This window comes from Adiantum capillus-veneris, chromosome 4 (assembly GCF_014529385.1).
Source record: "Adiantum capillus-veneris isolate H3 chromosome 4, ASM1452938v2, whole genome shotgun sequence".
NCBI classification, from domain to species: Eukaryota; Viridiplantae; Streptophyta; class Polypodiopsida; order Polypodiales; family Pteridaceae; genus Adiantum; species Adiantum capillus-veneris.
The window spans coordinates 86,216,678-86,242,390 of NC_140934.1; the positions used below are offsets into that span (position 1 = coordinate 86,216,678).

A 25,713-nucleotide genomic window follows, 5' to 3' on the forward strand; every position below is an offset into this window, starting at 1 on the left:
CAAAGATGGTGTGCCATGTCGTGAGGTTGCTAGGCTTATCTTTGCAGATTTTCCTACAAGTTTGCTTGTGGATGGTATAGGACCAATCCCATTGGGTAAGTAACTTTTCTTTGGACTAGTACCTACAACTAACTATGGTTGTATGCTTACATGTCATCATTCACTTTTGTAGAGGGCATGAGTGTTCCCAAGTGGAACACATTTTCCAGGGGTCTAGTGACAGGGTGCATGGATGTTGCTCGTGAGTTTTTGGCCGATGAGGGGTTTTTAGTGACCATGTGCATGGCCGAGCATATTGGAGATTTTATTGCAGATGCAACTAGGGTAGGACTTGTGCTCTTACGTACATGGACTCTCATGTGTAATAAGAAGACATATCGGCATCCACTCACTAGAGAGGCAGTAAGATAACAAACTTAGTTTCATAGTTTAATTTCCTAACTAAAAACATTGTAGCTATGCCATTCATTCTTTGAGTTTTTTATTTATGCAGGTACTTGATCTTACCATGTGTCTTTGGTATCGTATTGGCCATCCTGTGCCACACTATGATAGAGAGGCAGGGGAGAAAATTGCCGAGAGATTGTTTCCAGCAGATTGTAGCTACATGATAGATGATGTAGTCTTTCCCATTGAGATTGATGGTGTTATTCTTAGAGGCGGGGCAGAGCGGTCTTCTTTGTTCTTTCGGTAAGATTAGTCCAAAGTATGATACTAGTGAATGTTATGGTATATATGTGTTTGCATTCGGTTTCTAATTTATTTTTTATATGGTCAGGTGGTTGCTGGCAACATTTACTGAGCCTCATGACTATGTTTTGGACTTGTTTGCGGGGTGTGGTGGTTTGGGCCGAGCTTCTGTGGAAGATATGAGGCATTGCATATATCTAGAGCTAGATCATGTGCTCTATGAAGGATGTTTGACCGATATTGCATGTGGACCTGTGAAATGTTGATTGCGGATGCACATTTGGTTGAGGAAACTCTATTCTGATAGTACACATCTTCATGTTTTGATTTATGTTTTTATGTACATGGCAGCCATATGACATTGACATGGCATTTTGGTATGCTCCATACATTTCATTTGGATACTTCATTTGTGTTTGTTTGGTACATGACCGCCACATGATGTGGAGATGACTTTGATTGGAGCTTTCTTTTGTAGTTAGATTATGTTGACACCATTGGCTTGTGTGTTGATTTTTGTGAGATAACAAAATCATTAAAGTGATGGAAATAAGAGTTTATGTGAAAGAAATCCCATGTGGGAGCCCACGTTTTCAGTACAGCCTCAAAAATACATACAAATGGTGCTTTTTATAAAGTTTCATTTTGCATAAGCATAGACATGCTTCCATATTTCTTAAAAGTGTTTGGTAGTTGAAGGATTGTACTGTAAGGTTTTGAGTTTTTCCACTATACAATGATATTTAAAGATATCATTGGTGTAAAATTTGGGTTTAAAAGCTCGAAAAAACAGTTCCAATTGTAAAAGCTTGAAACTGAAAGCTCGCAAAAATAAAACCCCCCTTCATCGCAAAGCATGGCATGATCGCCATCTCAGAAAGCCACTAACACAAGGAGCACTGGTGTTACTCAATCAAGCGAAATATCTCAAAAAAGCAAAGAAGTTGATTCTAGCCTGGCTAGGACCATACAAGGTGCAAAGATTCTACCCCAAGGGGCCGTACAATTAGCCACATTGGAGGGACTTCCGCTGCCTTTAGTCAATGGGTTTAGGATCAAATGTTATCATACTTAAGTTGACGGTCAAGGGTCTAAAAGCAAGTGTTGATCTTTGCCGACTCATGAACCCTAAACTGGATCTTAATGTTCCCATCCCTATCCCAGACACACTCTCCCTCTCCTTCTTTGGACGCTCTAATTCTGCTGCTTTGGTGGGTATGACTTTGAATTTTGTAATACTCTCTCCTTCACTCTGTGTTAGTATTTCATGTACCTCTCTTCGCCTCTCTTCGCTGCTCTGGTGAGAGTGTTTCTAGATTTTGTTGACTCTGTCTTTGTGTATGAAGGTGTATTGAAGTTATATGAAATTCCATCCCCCTTGTTGTAAACCTTCTAGCTTCTCATCATCTCTAGCACGACACACTAGGCACTAAGTTCTCTAATTGCTCTTCAATTGGGTATCTTGTGGTGTGCATATTTATATGTTCATTATCAATTTAACTTCTCCATTTTCACATACCATTCTCATTCTTTGTCTCTGCATTACCTTTAATCGTCCCAACTTGCTTTAATCTTCCCAACCTGCTCCGACCTGTGTTTGTTTTGCTGTTGTGGTGGCCTAGTCGTTGATGGCCTCGCCGTTGCACATGATGGCCTAGCCGTTGATGGCCTCGCCTTCGGCCCTCGCCCTTACTGAGCTCGCCCAGTGTTTCCCTCACCTATCCTCGTCTTCGCCATGCTGCCATGCTCGCCCTAGCCATGCTGGCTTGCCAAGCTGGCTCGCCACTGCCTGCTGTCTTCGCCTTGCTAGGCTCGCCCTGGGTCGGCCTCGCCCTCGCCCATGGCCTCGCTCTCGCCCTCGCCCCCCATCCATCTCAACCTTTGGCAGCCACGTCAGCAAACGTCAGCTAAGCTAAAGTCAGCCTAAGCGTTTTAAGTCAGCCTCGTTAAAAAAAAAAAAAAAACACACTGCAACCCTGGCAAAGCGTTTTCAGCCCAGGCCGAAAGCAAGCAACTCTGCCATCGCCATCTGGTAGCCTCTCTCCCTCCCTCGCTATCTGGTGGTCCCTCTCTCCCTCTATCGCCTTCGTCGAATTCCTTTCTCTACCTAATTTTTGGCCACCCAATGCTGGATAGTACTTGGAGTAGCAGTTGAACAGAGTTAAGTTCAGAACAGAGTAAATTTCAAGCTCGACCTTGCTACAGTGACAGTAACAATAGTGATAGTAATGTACATGTATTTGGGTGTGGCTGAGAAAATGTATCTGGTTGTGGTTTAAGGAGCTCCACTCAGTTGCGAAAATAGTTATATCAGTATCAGTACTAGGTGCTATCATCAATTACACATTCAATCCAAACAGATTCTCTAGTATATCTTATCAAGATGATTCATACACTCGAAATCGAGAGCTTCACCTCCAGTCGGAGGAAGAGTCCTCTGTCTCCTCTGGGGATAACAGTGACAGTAAATCAGACTATGCCCCTAGTTCAGAGCAACTGTCAGGAGAATCTTCCGAGGAAGATTCACCCTAATTAGTCACTGCTGGCAAGGTCACCCTCCAGGTGCCCCGCCCTTCTAGTGACATTTCGAAGGTACCCTTACTAATGATCTATCATTTACAGGTGCCTAACCCAGCATTCAAAGATGTGTTCTCTCAATCAGCAGATACTACACTTGGGTCTCCAAAATCTGGCTCAAGCAGATTTGTCCTGCACAATTTCCAGTGCTAAGCTGAGTGTCCTCTTACTTACTTTTCCAAAACTAAATGGAATTACTCTTACAGTGAAGGATATTGGTCATGCGATGGGGATAATGAATGTGCTGACACCTTTGCCCACCACAAAAACCTTCTCCAATCTCCCCCTTGAAGACACTGCAAATGCGTGTCAAGAATTGTTGCTGCACTCGCATGGGGACTATCACAGGAATCATCAGCTATACTCAATTTTACATTATTATTTTTTACTGCGCGCACCAGAAAGAGCAGTGGTTCTATCCTCTCTAGGAATATGCGATGCATTTTTTTTGTCTCTGCCACTGTCTGCCGTATCGTTTCACCATTTGCTCTTTAAGGTGCTACAGAACAAGGCAAAGCGATTTCGGACTCAATGTAAAGGAAAAGCGGAGAGGTTCAATTGTTATGCAGCCCCTATTATGTATTGGGTAGTGCAACTTATGCAGCAAAAAGCAGATGCAACTGCTGGTCTCACTCTATAAGATGATGCCAAAGAACAAGGCCGTTCCAAAATGACCAAAGGAAAAGGTACTTTATGCAAGAGAGCTAAAGTACAAAAGGATTCGACGAAAGAGCTAGCAACACTACCTTTCTTTGAATCACAGGTTAAAAGCTCTGACATCAATACCGCAAACCCAAGAGTGAGCATGACTACTTCTGTGGCTACCTCTACTTTTACACCACCTCTTGTTAGTAGTGTTGCAAGCACCCAAACACACTCTCCAATGGTGTCGCGAGTACCACCTACTACTACTCTAGTGGTGTCGGCAATACCACCTACTACTACTCCTAGTGCAGGGACACATAAGGGTACTGCATGGGCATCTAGCTCAGGGACACCTAGCTCTAGGCAACCTGACATGTTTGCCAATTTTGTGCCTCAAGCCGATAGACTTCTAGATGCGGACAGAAGAGCAATTTCAACGATTATAGATGCAGCCATCTCATTGCAAGGTACTAACGGTCTGCATCGGGCTGTCTATGACAGTATGCAAAGGGATGTGCATAGCCACCTTCAACGATCGATGGATAGGGATATGTTAATTGCTCAGGCTCAAGATCGTATAAGGATTCTCACTCAACAGGTATACAGGACCTCAAATATATAGTCTGCACTCAACAAATACGGTTAAAAGAGGCAAATGATATGGTTGTAGTTCAGGAACTTTTTCCTGTGGTAAAGTCAGTGTGTCCCTCATGTGCCAAATATCAATCTATAGCCATTTCACAAACAACTACAGATACAACTATAGCTCCAAGTTCTACGCAAGTTCATGCTATGGCACTACAGACAGACGTTTCCAAAGCGTATTCAAGGGATTCTCAAGCAACTGAGAAAACACATCGTACTATGGAGTCTAAGCCAGCAGGATCGGCTTTCTCATAGTTTCATGGGTCCTCTATGGCCTCCCCCTCCCAGTCCACCTCTTTCTCTTCTCCCTTCTACCACAGCTTCCTTGGGTTCCCACCAACTGTCCCACCTTCTCAGCCTACTCAATCTTTTCCTGGGTTTCCACCTATCCCACCTACTCACCCTACTCAGTCTGCTGCTACTCATGGGGTGGCCACTCAATATCCAATGTACCCTCCTCATGGCCACTACCCTCCACCATACACATGGCCTCCATCTCCTTACCTACCTTTCTACCAGCCCCCCCCTCCATCATCCGACCACCACTTGATATCATCTTTTGGAGTTTTCACCATTAGTAGACCTGCTGCAGATCTTTCAATTTTTCAGTTTTCCACTCTTCGGAATGGGGAGCGGTTTTGTGACGGGCAACCTGTAGTAGCAGGCTACAATGTCACTTTCACAGGACAGTAAGTACAATTTGGACTTTACAGTTGGTCTTTGGTTTGGTCTGGTTCACACTGGACGGACTCGCTGGGTAGTGACACGTGGCAGGGATACGGTGGCCTAGTGGACATCGTGGCCAGGTCACCACTGCCACTCAGTGGAGATAGACTTAGATGCCGACTTTTATGAGCCGTTGGTGGCTCTTTATGGTTGTATATATGAGTAGTAGCGGTTGGGTCATAGGATTTTCTTCATGTCATCGTCTAGAGTAGCTAGTCAAGACACACAGCACGTCTGCACATCCTTGTACATCTGAGCCTCGACACCCCCATTATACCTGTGAGTCCTGGGCTGGAGCTGAGTGTGTTGCCACACCACAGTCTGTATCGGTTCTTTGAGATAGTCGAGTCCTATGTTCTGGTCTGCTGTTGTGTCTCTGTGTGATCAGTTGTTATCTATTTTCCTTTGTTTTCAGTCTGTTTGAGTGAGATGTCATGCACATTGCACTGAGGAGCGCCCACTGTAGAGAGCACGACACACTATCCACGCTACAATTTCTCTCATTTTATCCAAGATAAGTTTGCTCATTCGAGATTCTACTACAGTGGAGGAAGGGTGCTAAAGTATACAAGTCCACACCATCTCTCATGAAAAAGATGTGAACAAGCTCCTATGTTGGTGGTGTGATGAAGCAATGTCAAAGATGTGATATGATGGAGGACCCTAAGCATGTATGTCAATGATCATATCCTTGGTCATACTACATGTTTGTGCAACATACAAAAAAGGACCAAGTTAGTTGTTGAAAAGTGTTCTTACACTCAAGGGGACATTTCATGTGCAATAGGTAGCTAGAAAGTACTGTTGCAGAGCCAATATCCCACAATCTACTATCTCTTGATGAAATATGAAAAGAAGTTATTCCCCATGTCTGTATCATTTATGAACTAGAGGAATTGACAAGATTCACTTAGCTTAGCAACCTACATCTTTTTAAAGATGTTTGTGTGAGCATGCAAGTTGTGAACTAGAGAGTGTGGATTTAGAGTTGTGAGCATAGTATTGTTCATCGTATTGAGTGGTGTTGGATTGTGCAACACACTTTCATTGAGTGCATTATATATTTGAGCTTATCGAGCTCATTAGCCGTGATATTGGCATTAGAAATAAATCCATCATTAAAGTGAAGTTTATCATGCAAAATTAGTACCAAATCTTGTTAGTCATAGTACTATCCAACCAATTTTGTAGTACCACTAGTATATACTATTTGAATTTTAATTAAATTGTCCATTGTTCCACATACTTTGTGTCTATTGTGTGTGTCTTGAAAGTGCCACCACCCTCCTTCCTCTTCACCATTTTTTCACATCATGGAAATATACTTCTTTGAAGGCTACCCTACACGGAATAGTGTCACTTGTGCCAACAATTCACTTCATCCAATCAAGGGAGTTGGTAAAATTATGTTTAATTTTACTTCAACAATTCACTTCATCCAATCAAGGGAGTTGGTAAAATTATGTTTAATTTGGGATGCACAGTTTATGCACAATTTACTATGTGTTTACAAAAAAATTGAAGTGGTTGCTTTGTTTCTCCCTCTTGAGGTACTGTCTAGACATGCATGTGAAGGCTAATTCTTGCAAAAAATGAAATGTTTTAAGGGATCACTATGTGACAGCTACTTATAAGTTACATGTTCAATTCATGTTTATGGTTTGATGTAACCACTTATACTTTGTGCCTTTTATTGATGTTTATTCAAGGTATGCATACACTAAAGGCAAAGTCCAAAGTGTTAATGCTTCAAGAATCTATCTTTATGTAACGCATTCTATTGTAAATATGGGCACCCTCCATTCTAGTCTTGGAGGAAAGGACACACCCAACAAATTTAATGTATGTTTTGGGTAGTCATGGGATATGAAATAATGTAAAATGCCGCATATTCTTCAACAAAACGATGTTGGTGGGAGAAATAGATTTCATATCATGATGACATGATGCATGATCAAAATCAAAGTTCTATTGCATATTTGTAGCCTGGTTCTCCCAAATCTCCCTAACATTAAAATACCTCAATCGATAATAAATGCTCCTAAGGGCCAACTCTTTCATTGATGCAAACTTGCCTAAAGAGCTCGATGAAGCTTGTTTTTATGCTTTTATAAAATTTTGAAAATTGTTTTCTACCACAAAACTTACATGTTACAATATACACTACGTCACCGAACATGTATGCAAAATTTGTGCATTCATAGCCATCTCCTTGTATGTTGTAAAGAAGAGACCCCCCACCTACAATTGTAAAGAGATATCTCTATCTCACTACCCACGGAGCTTGTTGTCATTCGCCTGTGTCAGATGGTCAGCCACAATCATTGTCATTACTATTGTCATAGTTGTTGCAATTATCAAGACCTTCCCAAACTCAAGGTTAAGAGGGCAATTGTTGAGCTAAGCTTGGGGTGCATGAACCTTTTCTTGTCAAATTTCTGTCACCCATGATGTACTCAATCAAGCCTATCATAGACACTTGAGATTTCTTCCTTATTAAAGTTTGTCGCATATATATGTTCTCCCAAAAAACATGTTTGAAGTCAGACTAGTGACATTGTACTTTTTGTGCATGGTCTTGTATGTATTTGTCCCTTCTTGCAACCAGTGAAAAGGAAAGTTTGGTGTTTCGAGGGTTGGAAGGTTGTGTTTCTTATGTAATGTCTTGTCCATCTTCCAGATCCCTCTTGAATATTCCATTATTGCCATAGCTTCCAAAACAACACCAAGTTTATCACATGAAAGCCATTTTTGATACACCATGTGTCCATAAACTGGATACTAAAGTGGGGGCAACCACAGATGGAATAAGAAATTCCACTTTGTCAAAGGAAAAGATGTCTTTCTTCCTCCACTCTCTCCATGTGTGTGTGTGTGTGTGTGCGCGCGCACGCGCACATGTGTGCATATGTATATAATATCCACACACACACACACTCTCTCTTTGAGAATCTTTGAGAAACACATTCTATTGCAATTTGAGGCCCCTCATTATCCCTTCCACCTAAGTGTGTTGCCACTAAGCTTTTTCACCTTCATTATTTTTATATTTGTTCAAATACTTGCATCATTCATCAACAAATGGTCACAAATTAAAGTCTCTCTCTCTCTCTCTCTCTCTCTCTCTCTCTCTCTCCCGGACTGTTGCATAGGATGATGCAAAGCAAGGTGAATTGGGTAGTACATTCTTAGGCCATGGTGATGAGCATGGTTACATTACATCAAGATCTTCGTTCTCCGACACATGCTCTCTACAAAGTTACCTTTGCATTTGGGTTTAAATAAGTCAGGTCACGTTGTTGAAATCAAGATGAATCCATCATACATGCCAAGAGCTTTTCACATAAATCTCTTAAATCAGACGAGGTATCCATTCTTGAAATGCTCTCCAAAGTTAGCATGGCCTCTGACAAATAAGGAGCTACTTCATTCATCACAACATCTGCAGACGATAGAAGAGATGCCAACAGTCTTGCTGCTGCTAGACGCTCCTGCAAGATTTAACAAATCTCTCTCTCTCTCTCTCTCTCTCTCTCTCTCTCTCTCTCTCTAAACAGGCTCCCCCCCTTTCAGTATTCTCTAGATGCACCCCCTCTCTCTTTTTGATACGGAGGGAGGTCACTAGACTTGTACGACATGATCTGTTTTAGTTGGATACCAAGAGGACATGGATACAGCCTATACTGGAGCTAGGCACAAAGATGACTACATATAAAGAGCATTTTCTCCCGCTCACAAAGGAATGGGTTCTTATTAGGCCTGCCTACATGGACACTTACTTGTCCCACAGATTACGATGTGCTATTGGACAGATTCCAACATCATCACATCTGAGACTGGCCGATATCGAGGCATTTCAGCTGAGGCCAAGTTGTGCCAGCTGTGTAAGAGAGAGCCAGAGACACAGCTTCATTGTATATGTCACTGTACAGCATACTATGAGATACGTGGCCACTTTCACCGCCACTTTAGAGAGGGTTTTGGGCTTCTATCCATTGGAGATCCAGCAATATTGAGCAGGGTTACTGAGAGAGAGAGGCTCACACATTGGGAGACACACCCAGAGATAGATCACAATGATCTTCCATCCAGAAATTGAGTAGAGACGAGACCAGCCAGAGAGGGATACACAGAGGGATACACGGCACATCACTAGCAGAGGTACTCAGTGATCGAGTAGCAGAGCTGGGGAGATCCAGGAGGCCAGGATGAGGGGATGCTCCCATCAATGGAGGAGGTTGCAGCAGAGGATCAAATCAATATTGCAAGACATGGGAGAAGCCCTCCACAAACTATCACCATGGAGGACATCGACACGATCATGCAACGACTGATGCGAGCCATCTCCAGATTCTGATACACATATCCACCATTTTGTATCTCATCTCTGAGATAGACATCCACTTTCTGTATATGTACCTCTTAGGCTCTTGATACCCACCTTTTACAGCTCTAGAGCGTTTTTGTTTAGTTAGTTTCTTTCTTTCTTTTTATCCAGACCTTGTATCAGATTCACCATGATGTAACTCTCTGGTCTCATAGGTCAATATGGCCCTTAGAAGACGTTAATATAACATTTCATCTCTCTCTCTCTCTCTCTCTCTCTCTCTCTGCTCTGTTTTTAGGGTTTGCGCAGCAGATAGAGGTCTGCTTTAGGGTTCGCGCATCAGTAACAAGCTGTTTTTAGGCTTCGCGCAGCAGACAGAGGCCTGTTTTGGGGTTTGCACAGCAGTAACAAGCTGTTGTTAGGGTTCGCGCAGCAAACAGAGGCCTGTTTTTTAGGGTTCGCGCAACAGACAGGCCTGTTTTAGGGTTCACGCAGCAGTCAGCAGCAGGCTGTTTCTCTCTCTCTCTCTCTCTCTCTCTCTCTCTCTCTCTCTCTCTCTCTCTCTCTCTCTCTCTCTCTCTCTCTCTCTCTGCCAGCTGACAGGCTCGCGCATGTGCAATTGCAAGAGAACGCACAGGCGCAGCAGCAGGGGGGCGTGTAGCAGCAGGTGGAATTGCAAGGGGCTCTCTCTCCCAGCTGACAGACTCGCGCAGGTGCAACTGAAAGAGAACGCACAGGCGCAGCAGCAGGGGGGCGTGTAGCGGCAGCAGGTACAACTGTCGGAGAGCACGCAGGCACAGTAGCAGGGGGGCGTGTAGGTGCAACAACAGAAGGGCGAGCAGGTGCAACAGCAACAGCAGGTGCCTCAGCACGCGAACCTTCATTTTGCTGCAGCGACCTGTTCTTTCACCAGTTTTCTACATTTGCTGCCCGCAGACCTGCAGGGATTTATTTGCAAGGAATTTGGAAACTGCCGAGCTCACAGAAATTGCAAATTGACACATACAGAAAGCAAACATATGCCATGTAGGCTGAATGGGGAAACATATGTATGCATAATGCGGTGCGTATAGGTTGCTCTCTCCTCTCTCTCAGAAAGTGAAACAAATAAGGCAAGACAAATGGCGGCACACTACATGGTCACAAGCAAGAGGATGACAGCCATTGAAAAGGAGTTGAAAGAATGCAAAGCCCACATGGATGAGTGGAAGAAAGAGAAGAATTTAATTCTCGAATGGAAAAAGAGGGAGGAACAGGCGAGGGAACTAGAACGCAAGGAGTTCCGGGATGAAATTCAAGCTTTAAAAAGTAGCATCTCAGCCCTTCGGGAGGAACTAGACGAAACCAAAGAGGCAAGACGCCTTGAAGATGGGGAAATTCAACCATCAATGATTGACGAGCTGAATAGTATACGAGCACAAGTCAAAGAAATAAAGGAGGAAGGAGAAATGAAGACCTCATGGGTGGAGGTTCTCTCCAAAACGCAAAAGAAAATGGACGAGGCTGAAAAATGGATTGAAGTTGTCAAGAAGGGAAAGGGCAAGGAAATTCCGACTACACCCGACATCATCAACAAAACACTAGAAGAGGAACAACGAAGAAGGGTACGCGCTCTACACGTGAGAGTGACCGGCCTAAAAGATTCAGATAAGGTGGACCAAGAGGTGAAGAGCCTCATGTCCATGATGGGGGTGGAGAAGCCCTCACACACACAAGCTTGGAGAGTGGGCAAGAAGACTGAAGGTAATGGGGAGAGTTCAAAAGGACGGGCTCTCATTTTGCGCTTTCCCTCCATGGAAGAAAAGAAAGACTTTTTAAAGAAGAGGCCAACCCTCAAGAAAACAGGTATCTTTTTAGGAGATGATCTTACGCTCTCACAGCTTGCACATATGAGAGAGGTCATGCCAGAGATTATAGCAACAAGGGAGAAGGGGAAGTTAGCTTTCTACAGAAATGGACGAGTAGTGATTACAGAGCACCGCTCTACATGACGGTGCGAGACCTATGGGACCACTCTCAGGATGGCAGTTTGGAACTGTAATGGTTCGTATAGACTTGATGTGGGGGCCTTTGAGGATAGCTTCAGAGACAGAGACATTGTTTTCTACTCAGAGACTCATCAGGCTCCAGGACAGTTGATGCCGCACATATCAGGATACAGATGGGAGACAGCTTGTAGGACATGCACCAGAACTGCGCATGGGACTAGAGGATCAGGAGGTGTAGCAGTTCTTTTCAGAGAGGAGCTCCAACCACTATTGCACATAGTTCGGAGAGATGATCAGGCCAGATACTTGTGGGTGAGGCTGAGGGCAGAGACTGGACGTTTCTTGTACATCGCCATATGCTATTTTCCTCCCAGCACTTCAGTATATGCTTCACCCAGAGGACAGTCTCCTTACTCTGTACTTGATGATGATATCTGGGAGTTCTCCAAAGATGGAGACATCATACTCCTGGGGGATTTCAATGCCCGTACAGGCAGCTCACAGACAGTCTTCTATGACACATCAGAGGAGATGCTTAGAGAGCTAGAGCCAGAGGAGTTGGGACTTGAGAGATGCTCACATGACAGAGAGCATACAGAGTATGGGAGATACCTGAGAGAGATGACGACTACTCACAGTTTAGCCATACTGAATGGCTTAACGACTTTCCCATTGTCTACAGGTTTTACTTGTTTTCCACATAGACATGGGTCCAGCACTGTAGACTATGTTCTGACACATCCGAGCTTTATCTCTCACATTCAGGATTTCACAGTGGGGCCCAGGCCAGTTGGGATAGCAGTAGATCATGCACTTTTAACATTATCAGTCTCCTTTGAGTACAATACATCTCAGGCCTCACGGGGTGGTGGACATACACGCTATACTTTTACACCAGAGACTGACTCAGTATATGTAGAGGAGATACGTAGGCTTTTATGCACATCAGAGCCAGTATACACAGTGGAGGAGATCACATCTATACTGACAGTGACATTACATGGGGCAGCGACAGAGGCATATCCACACACTCAACCTGGGCAGAGACGTCGTTATGGGCACATGCCTCAGAACAACTGGTATGATGAGGAGTGTCGACAGAGGAGAGCTCAGATACAGCGGGACCTTACATTGGGAGTGATCACCTATAGACAGTCTCGCATTGCTACACGACGACTAGTGCGACGGAAGAAGCGAGCTTTCTTGGTCCAGATGGAGCAAGATTTATATCAGCTCTTCCTTAGTAGAGATTCAGGAGAGGCTTGGCGTCTATTCCATGAAAAGTCTCCCCCACCAGTGATTACTTCTACAGAGGTATGGGGGCAGTATGCAACATCTTTATACACTGTACCTGGACAACCACCATTACCAGACCCACCACAGCCATGTCCGGCTACGAGCACCTTCTTTACCACTGAGATGGTAAAGGAGGCCATTGACAGGATGAAGACCAGACGGGCACAGGATCATGAGGGTTTGGTAGCAGAGCACATTATACATGCTGAGGATTTATTGGCAGAGGTGCTTGCACGGCTATTCAACCGTGTCATGTGTGAGGGTCTCCCTGAGTCTTGGAGATTATCTACTATTGTACCTATCTTCAAGACAGGTGACCCCACAGTGCCGGGGAATTACCGTACTATCATGGTAGGACACACATTGGCATGGTTATATGCATCCATCCTCGAGCATAGGCTGAGCTGTTGGGCAGAGATTATGGGCATACGAGCACCTGGGCAGGCTGGTTTCAGAAGGGGTTTCTCCACACTAGATCATGTCTTTACACTCAGGGCTATCATTGAGGGGGGTCGAGCACATGGTAGACGGATATACTGCAGCTTTGTGGATTTTCGCAAAGCCTTTGACACAGTGCCGAGGGCCAGATTGATGCACCGCCTTATGGAATTGGGGGTACCCACAGAGCTGATGTGGGGGATCATGGCATTGTACAGATCAGTGATGGGTCATGTACGCACATCAGAGGGGATATCCGACATAGTTCACTCCACCATCGGAGTGAAACAGGGATGCCCACTGTCCTCTACTTTATTTGGTATGTATGTTGATGGGGTCTCTGATTATATTGACAGAGGAGGAGATAGAGGTGCACAGCTTGCAGGGACATGGATCCCTCTTTTATTGTATGCTGACGATATCCTGTTGATATCAGAATCGCCAGAGGGTATGCAGAGACATTTGGACGCATTGCATAGTTTTGCAGAGGATAGTGGATTGTCTGTCAACCTTGGTAAAACCAAGGTCATGGTATTTAATACCACGCCACAGTGGGTTAGGAGATCAGCACCTACTTTCACATATGGACAGGACAGTATGGAGTACACTGATGCATACACATATCTTGGGGTGGTCTTTAGTGGACCGAGGTTCACACTAAAAGTGGCATCAGACACTAGATTGACTCGTGCCTATGCAGCCCTAGGTGGTTTAGAGAGGATTTGTTCCCAAGTTCAGTTCCAGGAACCTCGAACAAAGCTCTGGCTTTTCGATACTTTGGTCGCTTCAGTTATGCACTACGCGGTTCAGGTTTGGGGACCGTCTATTGACAGTGCTGGATGGACTAATATGGAGAGACCCCTGATATCTATGATTTCTAGGCTGATTAGAGCCAAGGCCTCAGTCCCACATGACATCATACGAGCGGAGCTGGCTGCCCCACCTATGGAGGTTGAGGCACTCACCAGATCAGTATCATTTGTACACAGCTTATGGGACACCACCAGGGACAGGTATGCCAGGCTTGCTCTCGAGTCATCCAGACAGCTGGCATTACAGGGAGATACATCATGTTGGTATGCACAGATGAGCTCATGGTTTCAGAGGCATGGTTTCAGCATGGACAGGCTGCCCCCTTTCCAGTATTCTCTTGATGCACCATCCTTGGCTCTTACGCGGATGGAGACTACTAGACTCATTCGGCAGGATCTTATCCAGCTTGATAGCAAGAGGACATGGATAGAACCATCACGGGAGTTGGGTACGAAGAGGGTTTTCTATAGAGAACATCTTCTTCAACTCACGACAGACGGATTTGTCACACGGCCCAGTTACATGGACACACATCTATCTCATAGGTTACGATGTGCTATTGGCCAGATTCGCACATCTACACACCAGCTTGGGATTGAGACAGGTAGATTCAGAGGCATACCAACAGACAGTAGGATATGTCAGTTATGCCATGCAGAGCCAGAGACAGAGTTTCACTACATACGTCGCTGCACAGTCTACTATGAGATACGGGGACGCTTTCATTGTCTATTCAGAGATGGTTTTGACTCGTTAGACAGAGTCATGAGATATCAGGATCACAGATGTCTCGGATTATTCCTACTTGAGATTCAGAGACATAGAGACGCTCTATTGAATGGGCAAAGACAGAGACAGTCCCAGAGATGCATCTCAGATTTCTTCAGTCTGAGTACCACAGAGTCAGAGAGGACACCACCACCAGAGAGCTCGGTTCCCACCCATACACACATCAGCGGTACTCTCATTGATCGAGCTATTGAGTTAGGGAGATCGAGACGACCGCGACTGAGGAGGGGGGCCACGCAGCACCAGCGGAGATTGCGGCAGAGGATCCACAGGATTCTAGCACGACACCCAGAATGTCGATCGGGATAGGCTTCATGCTACTGCTATATTGTATCATGGTGACACTTATCCCCACTTTGTACCTTTATGGCATGATACCATTGCTCAGCCTACCAGCCACCCATAGGAGTCGGTAGCACTCCTATCATTTCTTTGTTTGTAGTTTTCTTGTTTGTACCCAGACTTGGTACTAGACTCATCATTGTAATCAGTTGGTCTCATAGGTCATTTTGGCCTCTTGTAGACGTTAATATATCATTTCATTTCATTTCATTTCTCTCTCTCTCTCTCTCTCTCTCTCTCTCTCTCTCTCTCTCTCTCTCTCTCTCTCTCTCTCTCTCTCTCTCTCTCTCTCTCTCTCGTAAAACAGCCTCCAATCTCTGCGTGGTTCCCTTGTGCCCCAAACCAGACGAAGGAGACCGATCCAATTTTGGAGCCTGCAACGAGTGCTCTCTCTCTCTCTCTAACTTTCTGGTCTCATAGGTCACTTTGGCCTTTTGAAGACGTTAATATAACATTTCATTTCATTTCTCTCTCTCTCTCTCTCTCTCTCTCAAAACAGCCTCCAATCTCTGCATGCTTCCCTTGTGCCCATGCAAGTCATGGCCTTACCTCACTTTCAGCACACTGCTCATTTTTCAGCTCACCGTAGCGTGCAGTAGTAGACGAATCATTGTTCAAATCGCAAGCAGGTAAAACTATTACGAAAGCTGAAGCTAAAGTTTACATAACGTGGGCTAAAGTTTTGAGCTAAGGGGCTGCATGCTTAACCCAAATAGAGGGACTACCCATTGACACCTTTCGCATGGCCTCCCCAACGGCTAAGCCCGCCTCCCTCTCAACATGAAGTTCTAGATCACCAAGAAGCGGATATCAACACTTGAATCTGAAGTGAAGGAGTGGAAAAAAGAGATGGATGCAACCTTTCTTTGAAAGATGGAGGAATGGAAAGAAGAGAAGAGAAACCTATGCGAAAGGATCTCTTGCATCGAAGAACAAGCGGCTTCACAAGAAGCCACAATCCGAACTCTCCAAGGTGAACTTCTTGTAGCAAAAAGTGGGCGACTCGAAGAAGGCGAAATTCAGCCATCCATGATGGAAGAATTGAAAACCATGAGAGAAGAAATACGGGTTATCAAGGAGGATGAGGAGAAGAAGTCATGGGCCGCGGTCATCTCCGCAACACAAAAGAAAGTAGAGGGGCCGAAAAATGGATTGAGGTCGCCAAGAAAGGAAAGGTAAGGAAGCTCCTTGTACACCCACTCTTATTAACATGACCCTCAAAGAGGAACAAAGGAGGAGGATGCGGGCTCTACATGTGAGGGTAACCGACCTCAAGGACATAAACAATGTGGAAAAAGAGGTCACAAGCCTCACATCCATGATGGGGGTGGACAAGCCTTCACACACAAAGGCATGGAGAGTGGACAAGAAGCGTGATGGCCCGGGAGAATCTTCAAAAGGGAGAGCTCTCATACTACGCTTCCCCTCCTTGGAAGAGGAAGAAGGAATTCTTGAAAAAGAGGCCTACTCTCAAGAAGACATGTATTTTCCTTGGTGATGATCTTCATAGCTTGCGCATATGAGAGAGGTAATGCCAGATATTATGGCGGCAAGGAAGAAGGGAAAGATGGCCTTTTACAGAGATGATCGGGTGGTGATTGTAGAGCGGTGTTCTACATGACAGTGTGAGACCTATGGGACAACATTGAAGATGGCTATTTGGAATTGTAATGGATCTATGAGGTTGGATGTTGGTGCCTTTGAGGACAGTTTCAGAGACAGGGACATTGTTTTCTTCTCAGAGACTCATCAGGCCCTTGGACAACTTATGCCAATGTGATGGGATACACATGGGAGACAACCCACAGGACAGTCACGAGATCTGAGCATGGGAGTAGAGGTTCAATAGGAGTAGTAGTGCTATTTAGGGAGGATAACAACAAGTAATACATATTGTACGGAGAGATGATCATGCTAGATACATGTGGGTGAGACTGAGAGCTGACACAGGCCGATTTCTATACATTGCCATATGTTACTTCCCCCCCCTAGTATATGTTGCATCCAGAGGACAGTCGCCTTTCTCTATACTAGATGATGGTATATGGGAGTTTTCTACGGATGGTGATATCATCCTCGTAGGGGCCTTCAATGCCCGAACGGGCAACTCTCAGACAATCTTCTACGACACTTCAGATGAGATGCTTAGAGAGCTGGATGTGGGTGAGTTGGGGCTTGACAGATGCTCACACGACAGAGAGCAAATGGAGTATGGGAGATACCTCACGGAGACGACAACTACACATGGGTTAGCCATACTTAATGGCTTTACACCGATTTCCTGGAGCAGCTGGTTTCACATGCTTTCCACTATGTTATGGCACAGCCGAGCTTTATTCCTTGTATTTAGGATTTCATAGTGGGAGCCAAACCCGTGGGCATAGCAGTGGATCATGCTCTTTTGACATTGTCCGTTTCAATTCAGTATACTACAGCCGAGACATCAGGAGGCAGGTCACATACCCGTTATACATTTACACCAGAGACTGACTCGGTTTATATGGAGGAGATCTATAGCCGTCTATGCACAATTCGTCTTGGCCACTCAGTGGAGTAGTGCACCACTTTACTGACTGAGACATTGCATGGTGCACCATCAAAGGCATACCCACACACTCAGTCGAGTTGGAGGCGGCATGCCCCACAATAGTTGGTATGATGAGGAGTGCAGAGAGATGAGAGCCCAACTTCAGAGGGATCTTCTTTTAGGAGTCATCACTTACAGACAGTCTCGGATTGCTTCCCGGCGCCTTGTGCGACGGAAGAAATGAGCTTACTTGGCCCAGATGGAGGGAGACTTGTATCAGTTATTCTTGAATAGAGACTCAGGAGAGGCATGGCAATTCTTTCATGAGAATTCCCCTCCCCCAGTGATTACTTCTCCTGATGTGTGGGGCCAGTATGCGCCATTGTTATATACGGTTCCTGGACAGGACCCCCTTCCAGATCTTACAGAGCCATGCCCACCTACCGGCACCTTCTTTACCACTGAGATGGTAAAGAGAGCCATTGACAGGATGAGGACCAGCAGGGCATATGATCATGATGGTCTAGTAGCAGAGCACTTTATACATGCTAGAGATATGCTGGTAGAGGTTCTTGCAGTGTTGTTCAATCGTGACATGTGTGAGGGGTTACTTGAGACTTGGAGGTTGTCTACTGTTGTGCCTATCTTCAAGGCAGGTGATTCTACAGAGCCTGGGAATTACCACACTATTATGGTTGGGCACACATTGGCACGTTTGTATGTATCCATTTTTGAGTAGCACTTGAGTAATTGGGCAGAGGGTGAGGGTGTACAGGAAAGGGCCAGGCCGGTTTTAGGAGGGGTTTTCCCACTCTTGATCATATTCTGACACATTGAGGAGGACAGGTCTCATGGGAGACGGATTTATTGTAGCTTTGTGGATTTCCGCAAAGCATTTGACATGGTATTGAGAGCTCAATTGATGCATAGACTGCAAGAGATGGGGGTGCTCATAATGTTGATTTAGGGGAGTATGGCTCTATACAGATCAATGATGGGACATGTACGCACCCCAGAGATGATATCTGGTTTACTTCATTCCACCATTGGGGTGAAACAAGGTTGCCCATTGTCTCCTACTCTATTTGGTATGTATGTTGATGAGGTGTCTGATTAAATTGACATAGAGGGTGATAGAGGTGCCTAGCTGACAGGGACGTGGATCCCATTGTTGTTATATGCTGATGATATTGTGTTGACCTCTGACTCACCTGAGGGTATGCAGCGACAGTTGGATACATTGCATAGTTTGCAGAGGATAGTGGATTGTCTGTAAACCTTGGTAAAACCAAGGTTATGGTGTTTAACACCACACCACAGTGGATCAGGAGATCAGCTCCAACTTTCATATATGGTCAGGAGATTGTAGAGTATACAGATGCATACACTTACCTTGGGGTTTTCTTCACTAGGCCGAGGTTTTCTTTAAGGAGGGCAACAGAGACCAGACTGACTAGAGCTTTTGCGGCCTTGGGAGGCTTGGAGAGGATGTGTTCGCAGGTTCAGTTCCAGGAACCTCGGACAAAGTTATGACTCTTTGATACTTTAGTAGCCTCAGCTATGTTGTATGGGGTGCAGATATGGGGACCTTCTGTAGGCCATAATGGTTGGAGACGTATGGAGAGGCCCTTGGTATCTATGATCTTTCGACTGATCAGAGCCAAGGCCTCCGTACCCCACACTATCATTCGAGCAGAGCTAGCTACCCCTCCTATGGAGATTGAGGCTCTTACCAGATTAGTCTACTTTGTGCACAACTTGTGGGATACTACTCAAGACATATGCTAGACTGGCCCTTGAGTCTTCCAGACAGTTAGCTCTTCAGGGGGACACTTCATGCTGGTATGCACAAATGACATCATGGTTTCGGACGCATGTCTTCACCATGGACAGGCTGCCTCCTTTCCAGTACTCTCTTCAGGCACCCTCGATGTCTCTTACACGAGTGGAGGTTACTAGACTCATTTGTCAGGACCTAATCCAACTGGATACCAGGAGGACATGGATAGAGCCGTCACAGGAGTTGGGCACAAAGAAAGATTTCTATAGAGAGCATCTTCTCAAACTCACAGGAGATGGGTTTGTGATTCAACCCAGCTACATGGACACACATGTCTCATGGTTTGCGGTGTGCCATTGGTCAGATACGCACATCCTCACAACAACTGGAGAATGAGACTGGTAGATTCAGAGGGACACCAACAGACAACAGGATATGCCGCTTATACAAGCTAGAGCCACAGATAGAGCTACATTACAAATGTCATTGCACACTGTACTATAAGATACGGGGCTGTTTCCATTGCTTATTTAAAGAGGGTTTCGGTCCTTTCAAAAGGGTCATGAGTTATGAGGATCAGAGATGTCTTGGGCTATATCTACTTGAGTTACATAGATATATAGACACTTTACTGGAGAGAGATAGAGAGAGACAGTCCCAGAGACTAATTACAGATTAGGGACAGCCAGAGGAGCAGCCATCACTACAGAGCTCACGCCACACTCATTCGATCACTACAGGCACTCTCATCGACCGAGCACTGGAGCTACGGAGATCCAGACGGCCACGATTGAAGAGAGGGGCTACATAGCATCAACGGAGACTACAGCAGAGGATTCGAGCCATACTCTCTCGACATCCAGAGTGCACATGAGGATGGATTCTAGTAGTAGTATCTTTATTCTAGTTCTTTCTTTTGTACCCAGACATGGTATTAGATTCACTATTTTGTAACAGATTGGTCTGATAGGTCATTTTGGCCTTTTGAAGACGTTAATATAACATTTCATCTCTCAATGAAGTTAAGAGTGGAGGAAAGAGAGAAGCACTATTCTTCAAAGATGGGAGTGAAGAAAGAGATGGCATGCATAGGAGGATCGCTTCGCTCGAGGAGAAAGTGGTCATCCAAGATTCCATCATCCAAAATCTACAAGGTGAGCTTCTTGAAGCCAAAAGTGGGAAATTCAGCCTTCCATGATAGAAGAGCTGAACACAATCAAAGAACAAGTGTGGGTCATCAAGGAGGAAGAAAAGAAGTCATCTTGGGTCGAGGTCCTCAAACCACAACACAAAACAAAGTGGAGGCGACCGAGAAGTGGATCCAGGCCGCCAAGAAAGGGAAAAGTAAAAAGGCTTCTTCTACACCTACCATCATTAACATGACCCTCGACAAAGAGCAAATAAGGTGGGTACGTGCCTTACATGTGAGGGTCACCGGCCTCAAGGATGTCAACAAGTTGGAAAAGAGGTCACAAGCCTCATGTCCATGATGGGGATGGAGAAGCCTTTACACACAAAGGGATGGAGGGTGGGCAAGAAGAGTGAAGGCCCGGGAGAGTCCTCAAAGAATAGAGCTCTCATACTATGTTCCCCTCCTTGGAGGAGTAGTAGTTCTTGATCAAGAGGCCAACCTTGAAGAAGACATGTATTTTTCTTGATGATGATCTCACCCTCTCGTAGCTGGCTCACATGAGAGAGGTGTAGAGATTACAGCAGCAAGGGAGAAAAGAAAGATGGCTTTCTACAGAGATGGTTGGGTGGTGATTGTAGAGCGATGCTCTACATGACGGTGTGAGACCTATGGGACCATACTGAAGATGGTAGCTTGGAATTGTAATGTCTGATAGGCTGGATTCGGGTACCTTTAATGAGGACAGCCTTCAGGACAGCGACATGTTAGGTGCAGCGGAATGTTGTTTGCGCTTTGCTCAAGATGAGTGCTCCAAACTGTGCTCAAGGTTCCTTTTGTTCTTATGGAAGGTAGAGCCGTCCGTTCTTAATGGGAGAATGCTATGATCACAAACAAAGTGAATGGACAGTGCGTGCAAGTGTATGAGACTGAGAGATAGAGAGAGAAGAGAGATACGACACCAGAGACGTTGTAAAACCCTCCTCCGAAGGCCCCACTCTCGTCGGCGAGAGTGGTCTACTTATTGATTGCACAAAGTGGTACAATGACGATGCAATGGACTGATGCAATCTGGGACTATGACGACGACGACTTAAGGGCTGAAATCTGTGGTCTTCTAACTGCTGAAAATCTGCTAATCTTTGGGCTGTTTTGGGAGGCTAGAAATGACTGTTTTGGCTGCGTTTTCGATGGCTGAAAATGGGGGTTCTTCTGCAACCAACTTGGGCTGATTCTACTGCTGTTCCATAGGGCTGAAACGATGTTGTTCTGATGCGGCATTGGCTGAAAACCAAAAACGCTACTAGATTGCTGAAATTCGGGATTGAATGAACCCTTGTCGTGTTGTAGCTTGTCCACGGACACATAGGGTTGGATGTGTCACGTGACATCCCCTCCTTTTCAAAGTGAGGTACTGGTACCGAACTGTATGGCGTCGAGGGAGATCGCCAATAGCATCCGGAATCCTGGAAGGGACTCTTTGCCAGCCCACTCTGATGTGTGGGTCGTGCGGTACTTGAACTTCATAAAGGTCTGCAATGCTTGCTTCTTTGGGCCGCGCCGAAAGCGACCCAAAATCTTTTGAATCTCCTTCCTTGCTTCAACTTCGTCTAGAGTCGTGCTTCTTCCATCTTCAAGAATCTCCATGGCTGAAAATTCCTGAAACCACTTCCAACACAAAACCATGAACATACCTATTCCATGTAAAGTGAGTGGAAACAATCTTGTCTTCGCTAAAGACTATGTATGCAATGTAGATGAACATAGAGACGGAGTGACAACCCGTTCATCAAACACATGCAAACAATGAGATCGAATCTTTTTCGTATGATCTAGAGCAATCAACTGTGGCCATTCACAACGGAAATTCCCATGCTTGGTGCTCATACTCGTTCTACAAATGTGTCATGCGAAGGAAGAGACATGGAATGTGACTTCCTTGAATGCATACTTTTCAGCTTTTCATGAAAAATCCGCATACATTCGTGCTCATCCATGAGAGAAACGTGCTCAACATACAATATGTCATGCCTAGGAAAAGGGATCACATAACGATGTTGACTAAAATACCGGAAACCGTCACGAATGAAACACTCGAACAATGCGTGCGTATCAATCATGTGAACACATAATACATCCTGTAAGGGTTCTTTGGACCTAGGCTCGAGAGCCAAGATCGCTTCTTCCTGAATGATCGAATCGTACTGTGGGGCTTCTTTGGACCTCGACTTGAGAGCCAAGATCGATTCTTCGTGATTGATCGAATCTACAACGAGGTTAGCTTCGCTAGAAAAAGCATCAACTAACGCATCATCCTTGTGAACAATCACATCTTCTTCATGCAAATCATCATGCTTGTGAGAAATCACATCTTGATCATACAAATCATCATGCTTGTCATTAACATTTTAATCATCATGCAAATCATTGTCAATCAAATCATCATCATGCTTCACACAATCATGTAAATCCTGTGTATCATGCTTTGGAGAAGAAGAGACTGAGAGAGTCTCCTTTTCCCGATCTTGTTGCATTTGTGCCTGCATTCGAGAAAAGAGTCACAACATCTCTTGCCTTATTGCTTTGTTCTCGCGATCTATGGCTGCCATTCTTTTTGTGTAGTTACGCTCTATGGCTGCCATTCTTTCTTTGTGTTCACGCTCTATTTCTGCTTTTCTTTCCTGGTCCAACTTCTCCATAGGAGTTAGCGCAATCCTTGTCGTAGATGGGGAAGGGTCGGAAAAACCTCCTGGTGGGGAAAATTCTTCTTCACCTCTCTCATGCTCATCACCTATAAGCGAAGTATCCATTCCGCTTTGAGTGATGACCATTCTGCAATCGTGGTTCTTGTGGTTCTTGGGGTCTTGGGTTCTTAAGTTCACGAGGAACTTGGGTTCTTGCGGGTCTTGGGTTCTTGAGGGTCTTGAGGTTCTTTCGCTTGCAAATCGCGTTTGAGAAGGATCTTCTCTTCACCCGAGTTCTACTCCTTCCTGCGGGCGCACCCCTTGGCGGCCTTGCGCTCACACCAAGGTTGCTTTTTCCCACCTCACGTCGATTGGCCGGCCGCTAAGTGCACGGTCCGCTCTCAATGAGTGAAAAGAGACACAAGGGGAGACTGGACAAGCCCTTCTTTCTTGGGATTCCTGTCACTCTTCAACAAAACACGATTAGGAATCGACACGCCCCAGTAAACTTGGGTTCGTGCGACCTCAACAAGCAAAAAAATTCTTGTGGTTCTTGTGGTTCTTTCCTTGAGTTATACAGAACACTACCAAAGCTCTGATACCAATGTTAGGTGCAGCGGAATGATTGTTTGCGCTTTGCTCAAGATGAGTGCTCCGAACTGTGCTCAAGGTTCCTTTTGTTCTTATGAAGGTAGAGCCTTCCGTTCTTAATGAGAGAATGCTATGATCACAAACAAAGTGAATGGACACTGTGCGTGCAAGTGTATGAGACTGAGAGATAGAGAGAGAAGAGAGATACGACACTAGAGACGTTGTAAAACCCTCCTCCGAAGGCCCCACTCTCGTCGGCGAGAGTGGTCTACTTATTGATTGCGCAAAGTGGTACAATGACGATGCAATGGACTGATGCAATCTGGGACTATGCTGATGACGACGACGACTTTAGGGCTAAAATCTGTGGTCTTCTAACTGCTGAAAATCTGCTAATCTTTGGGCTGTTTTGGGTGGCTGAAAAAAAGACTGTTTTGGTTGCGTTTTCGATGGCTGAAAATGGGGGTTCTTCTGCAACCAACTTGGGCTGATTCTACTGCTGTTCCATAGGGCTGAAACGATGTTGTTCTGATGCGGCATTGGCTGAAAACCAAAACGCTGATCTGCTTCTGCTGAGGGTTGGCTGAAAACCAAAAACGCTACTGGACTGCTGAAATTCGGGACTGATTGAACCCTTGTCGTGCTGTAGCTTGTCCACGGACACATAGGGTTGGATGTGTCACGTGACAAGACATTACATTCATCTCAGAGACTCATCAGGCCCTTGGACAGATGATGCCACATGCGACAGGATATAGTGGGCGACAGCTTGCCGGACTGACACGAGATCTGAGCATGGGAGCAGAGGATCTGGGGAGTAGCAGTGTAATTCAAAGAGGAGCTACAACCACTTCTACACATTGGACAAAGAGATGATCATGCTAGATACATGTGGGTAAGGTTGAGAGCTGACACATGCCAATTTTTATACATAGCCATGTGCTACTTTCCCCCCAATACATCAGTCTATGCTAGGCCTAGAGGACAATCACCTTCTTTGTCCTAGGCGATGACATATGGGAGTTTTCCAGGGATGGTGACATCATCCTCCTAGGGTACTTCAATGCCCGGACACGCAATGCTCAAACAATCTTCTATGAAACTTCAGAGGAGATGCTTAGAGAGCTTGACAGACATTCACTGGACAAAGAGCAAACAGAGTATGGGAGACATCTCATGGAGATGGCGACTACACATGGTCTGGCCATACTTAGTGGCCTACAACGTTTTCCTAGAGCAGCTGGTTTCACATGCTTTTCACACAGGCATAGGGTCAGCACATTGGACTATGTCATGGCACAGCGGAACTTCATCCTGAGCATTCAGGATTTCATAGTAGGACCCAGACCAGTGGGTGTAGCAATGGATCATGCTCTCTTGACACTTTCCGTCTCCTTTCAATACAGTACAGCCCAGGTGTCAGGAGGGAGGACACGTAGTTGCTATACATTTACACTAGAGACTAACTCTGTTTATACAGAAGAGATCTATCGTCGTCTATGTACAATAGCCAGGCCACGACTCTCAATGGAGATCACCACTTTACTGACTAAGACATTGCATGATGTAGTAGGAGAGGCATACCCACACACACAGCCTAATCAGAGACGCCATTCTAGGAGCATGCCTCAGAACATTTGGTATGACAAGGAGTGTAGAGAGATGAGAGCACAGCTTCAAAGGGATCTTCTCCTAGGGTCATCAATCACAGACAGTCTCACCCCTT

At 45.2% G+C, this 25,713-nt stretch overlaps 1 protein-coding gene across 2 annotated transcripts in view; it reads right to left on the minus strand.

Moving 5' to 3' along the window:
- Positions 1-8,308: 8,308 nt before the first annotated feature.
- Positions 8,309-25,713, minus strand: part of LOC147459546 (ARM repeat superfamily protein) — a 159,136-nt gene continuing 141,731 nt past the window's right edge. For both annotated transcript variants that reach the window (XM_086510796.1, XM_086510795.1), the window contains exon 24: positions 8,309-8,774. In XM_086510796.1, coding sequence (XP_086366922.1) covers positions 8,589-8,774 — 186 coding nt within the window. In that variant the 3' untranslated portion in view covers positions 8,309-8,588. The remainder of the gene's footprint in view (positions 8,775-25,713) is intronic.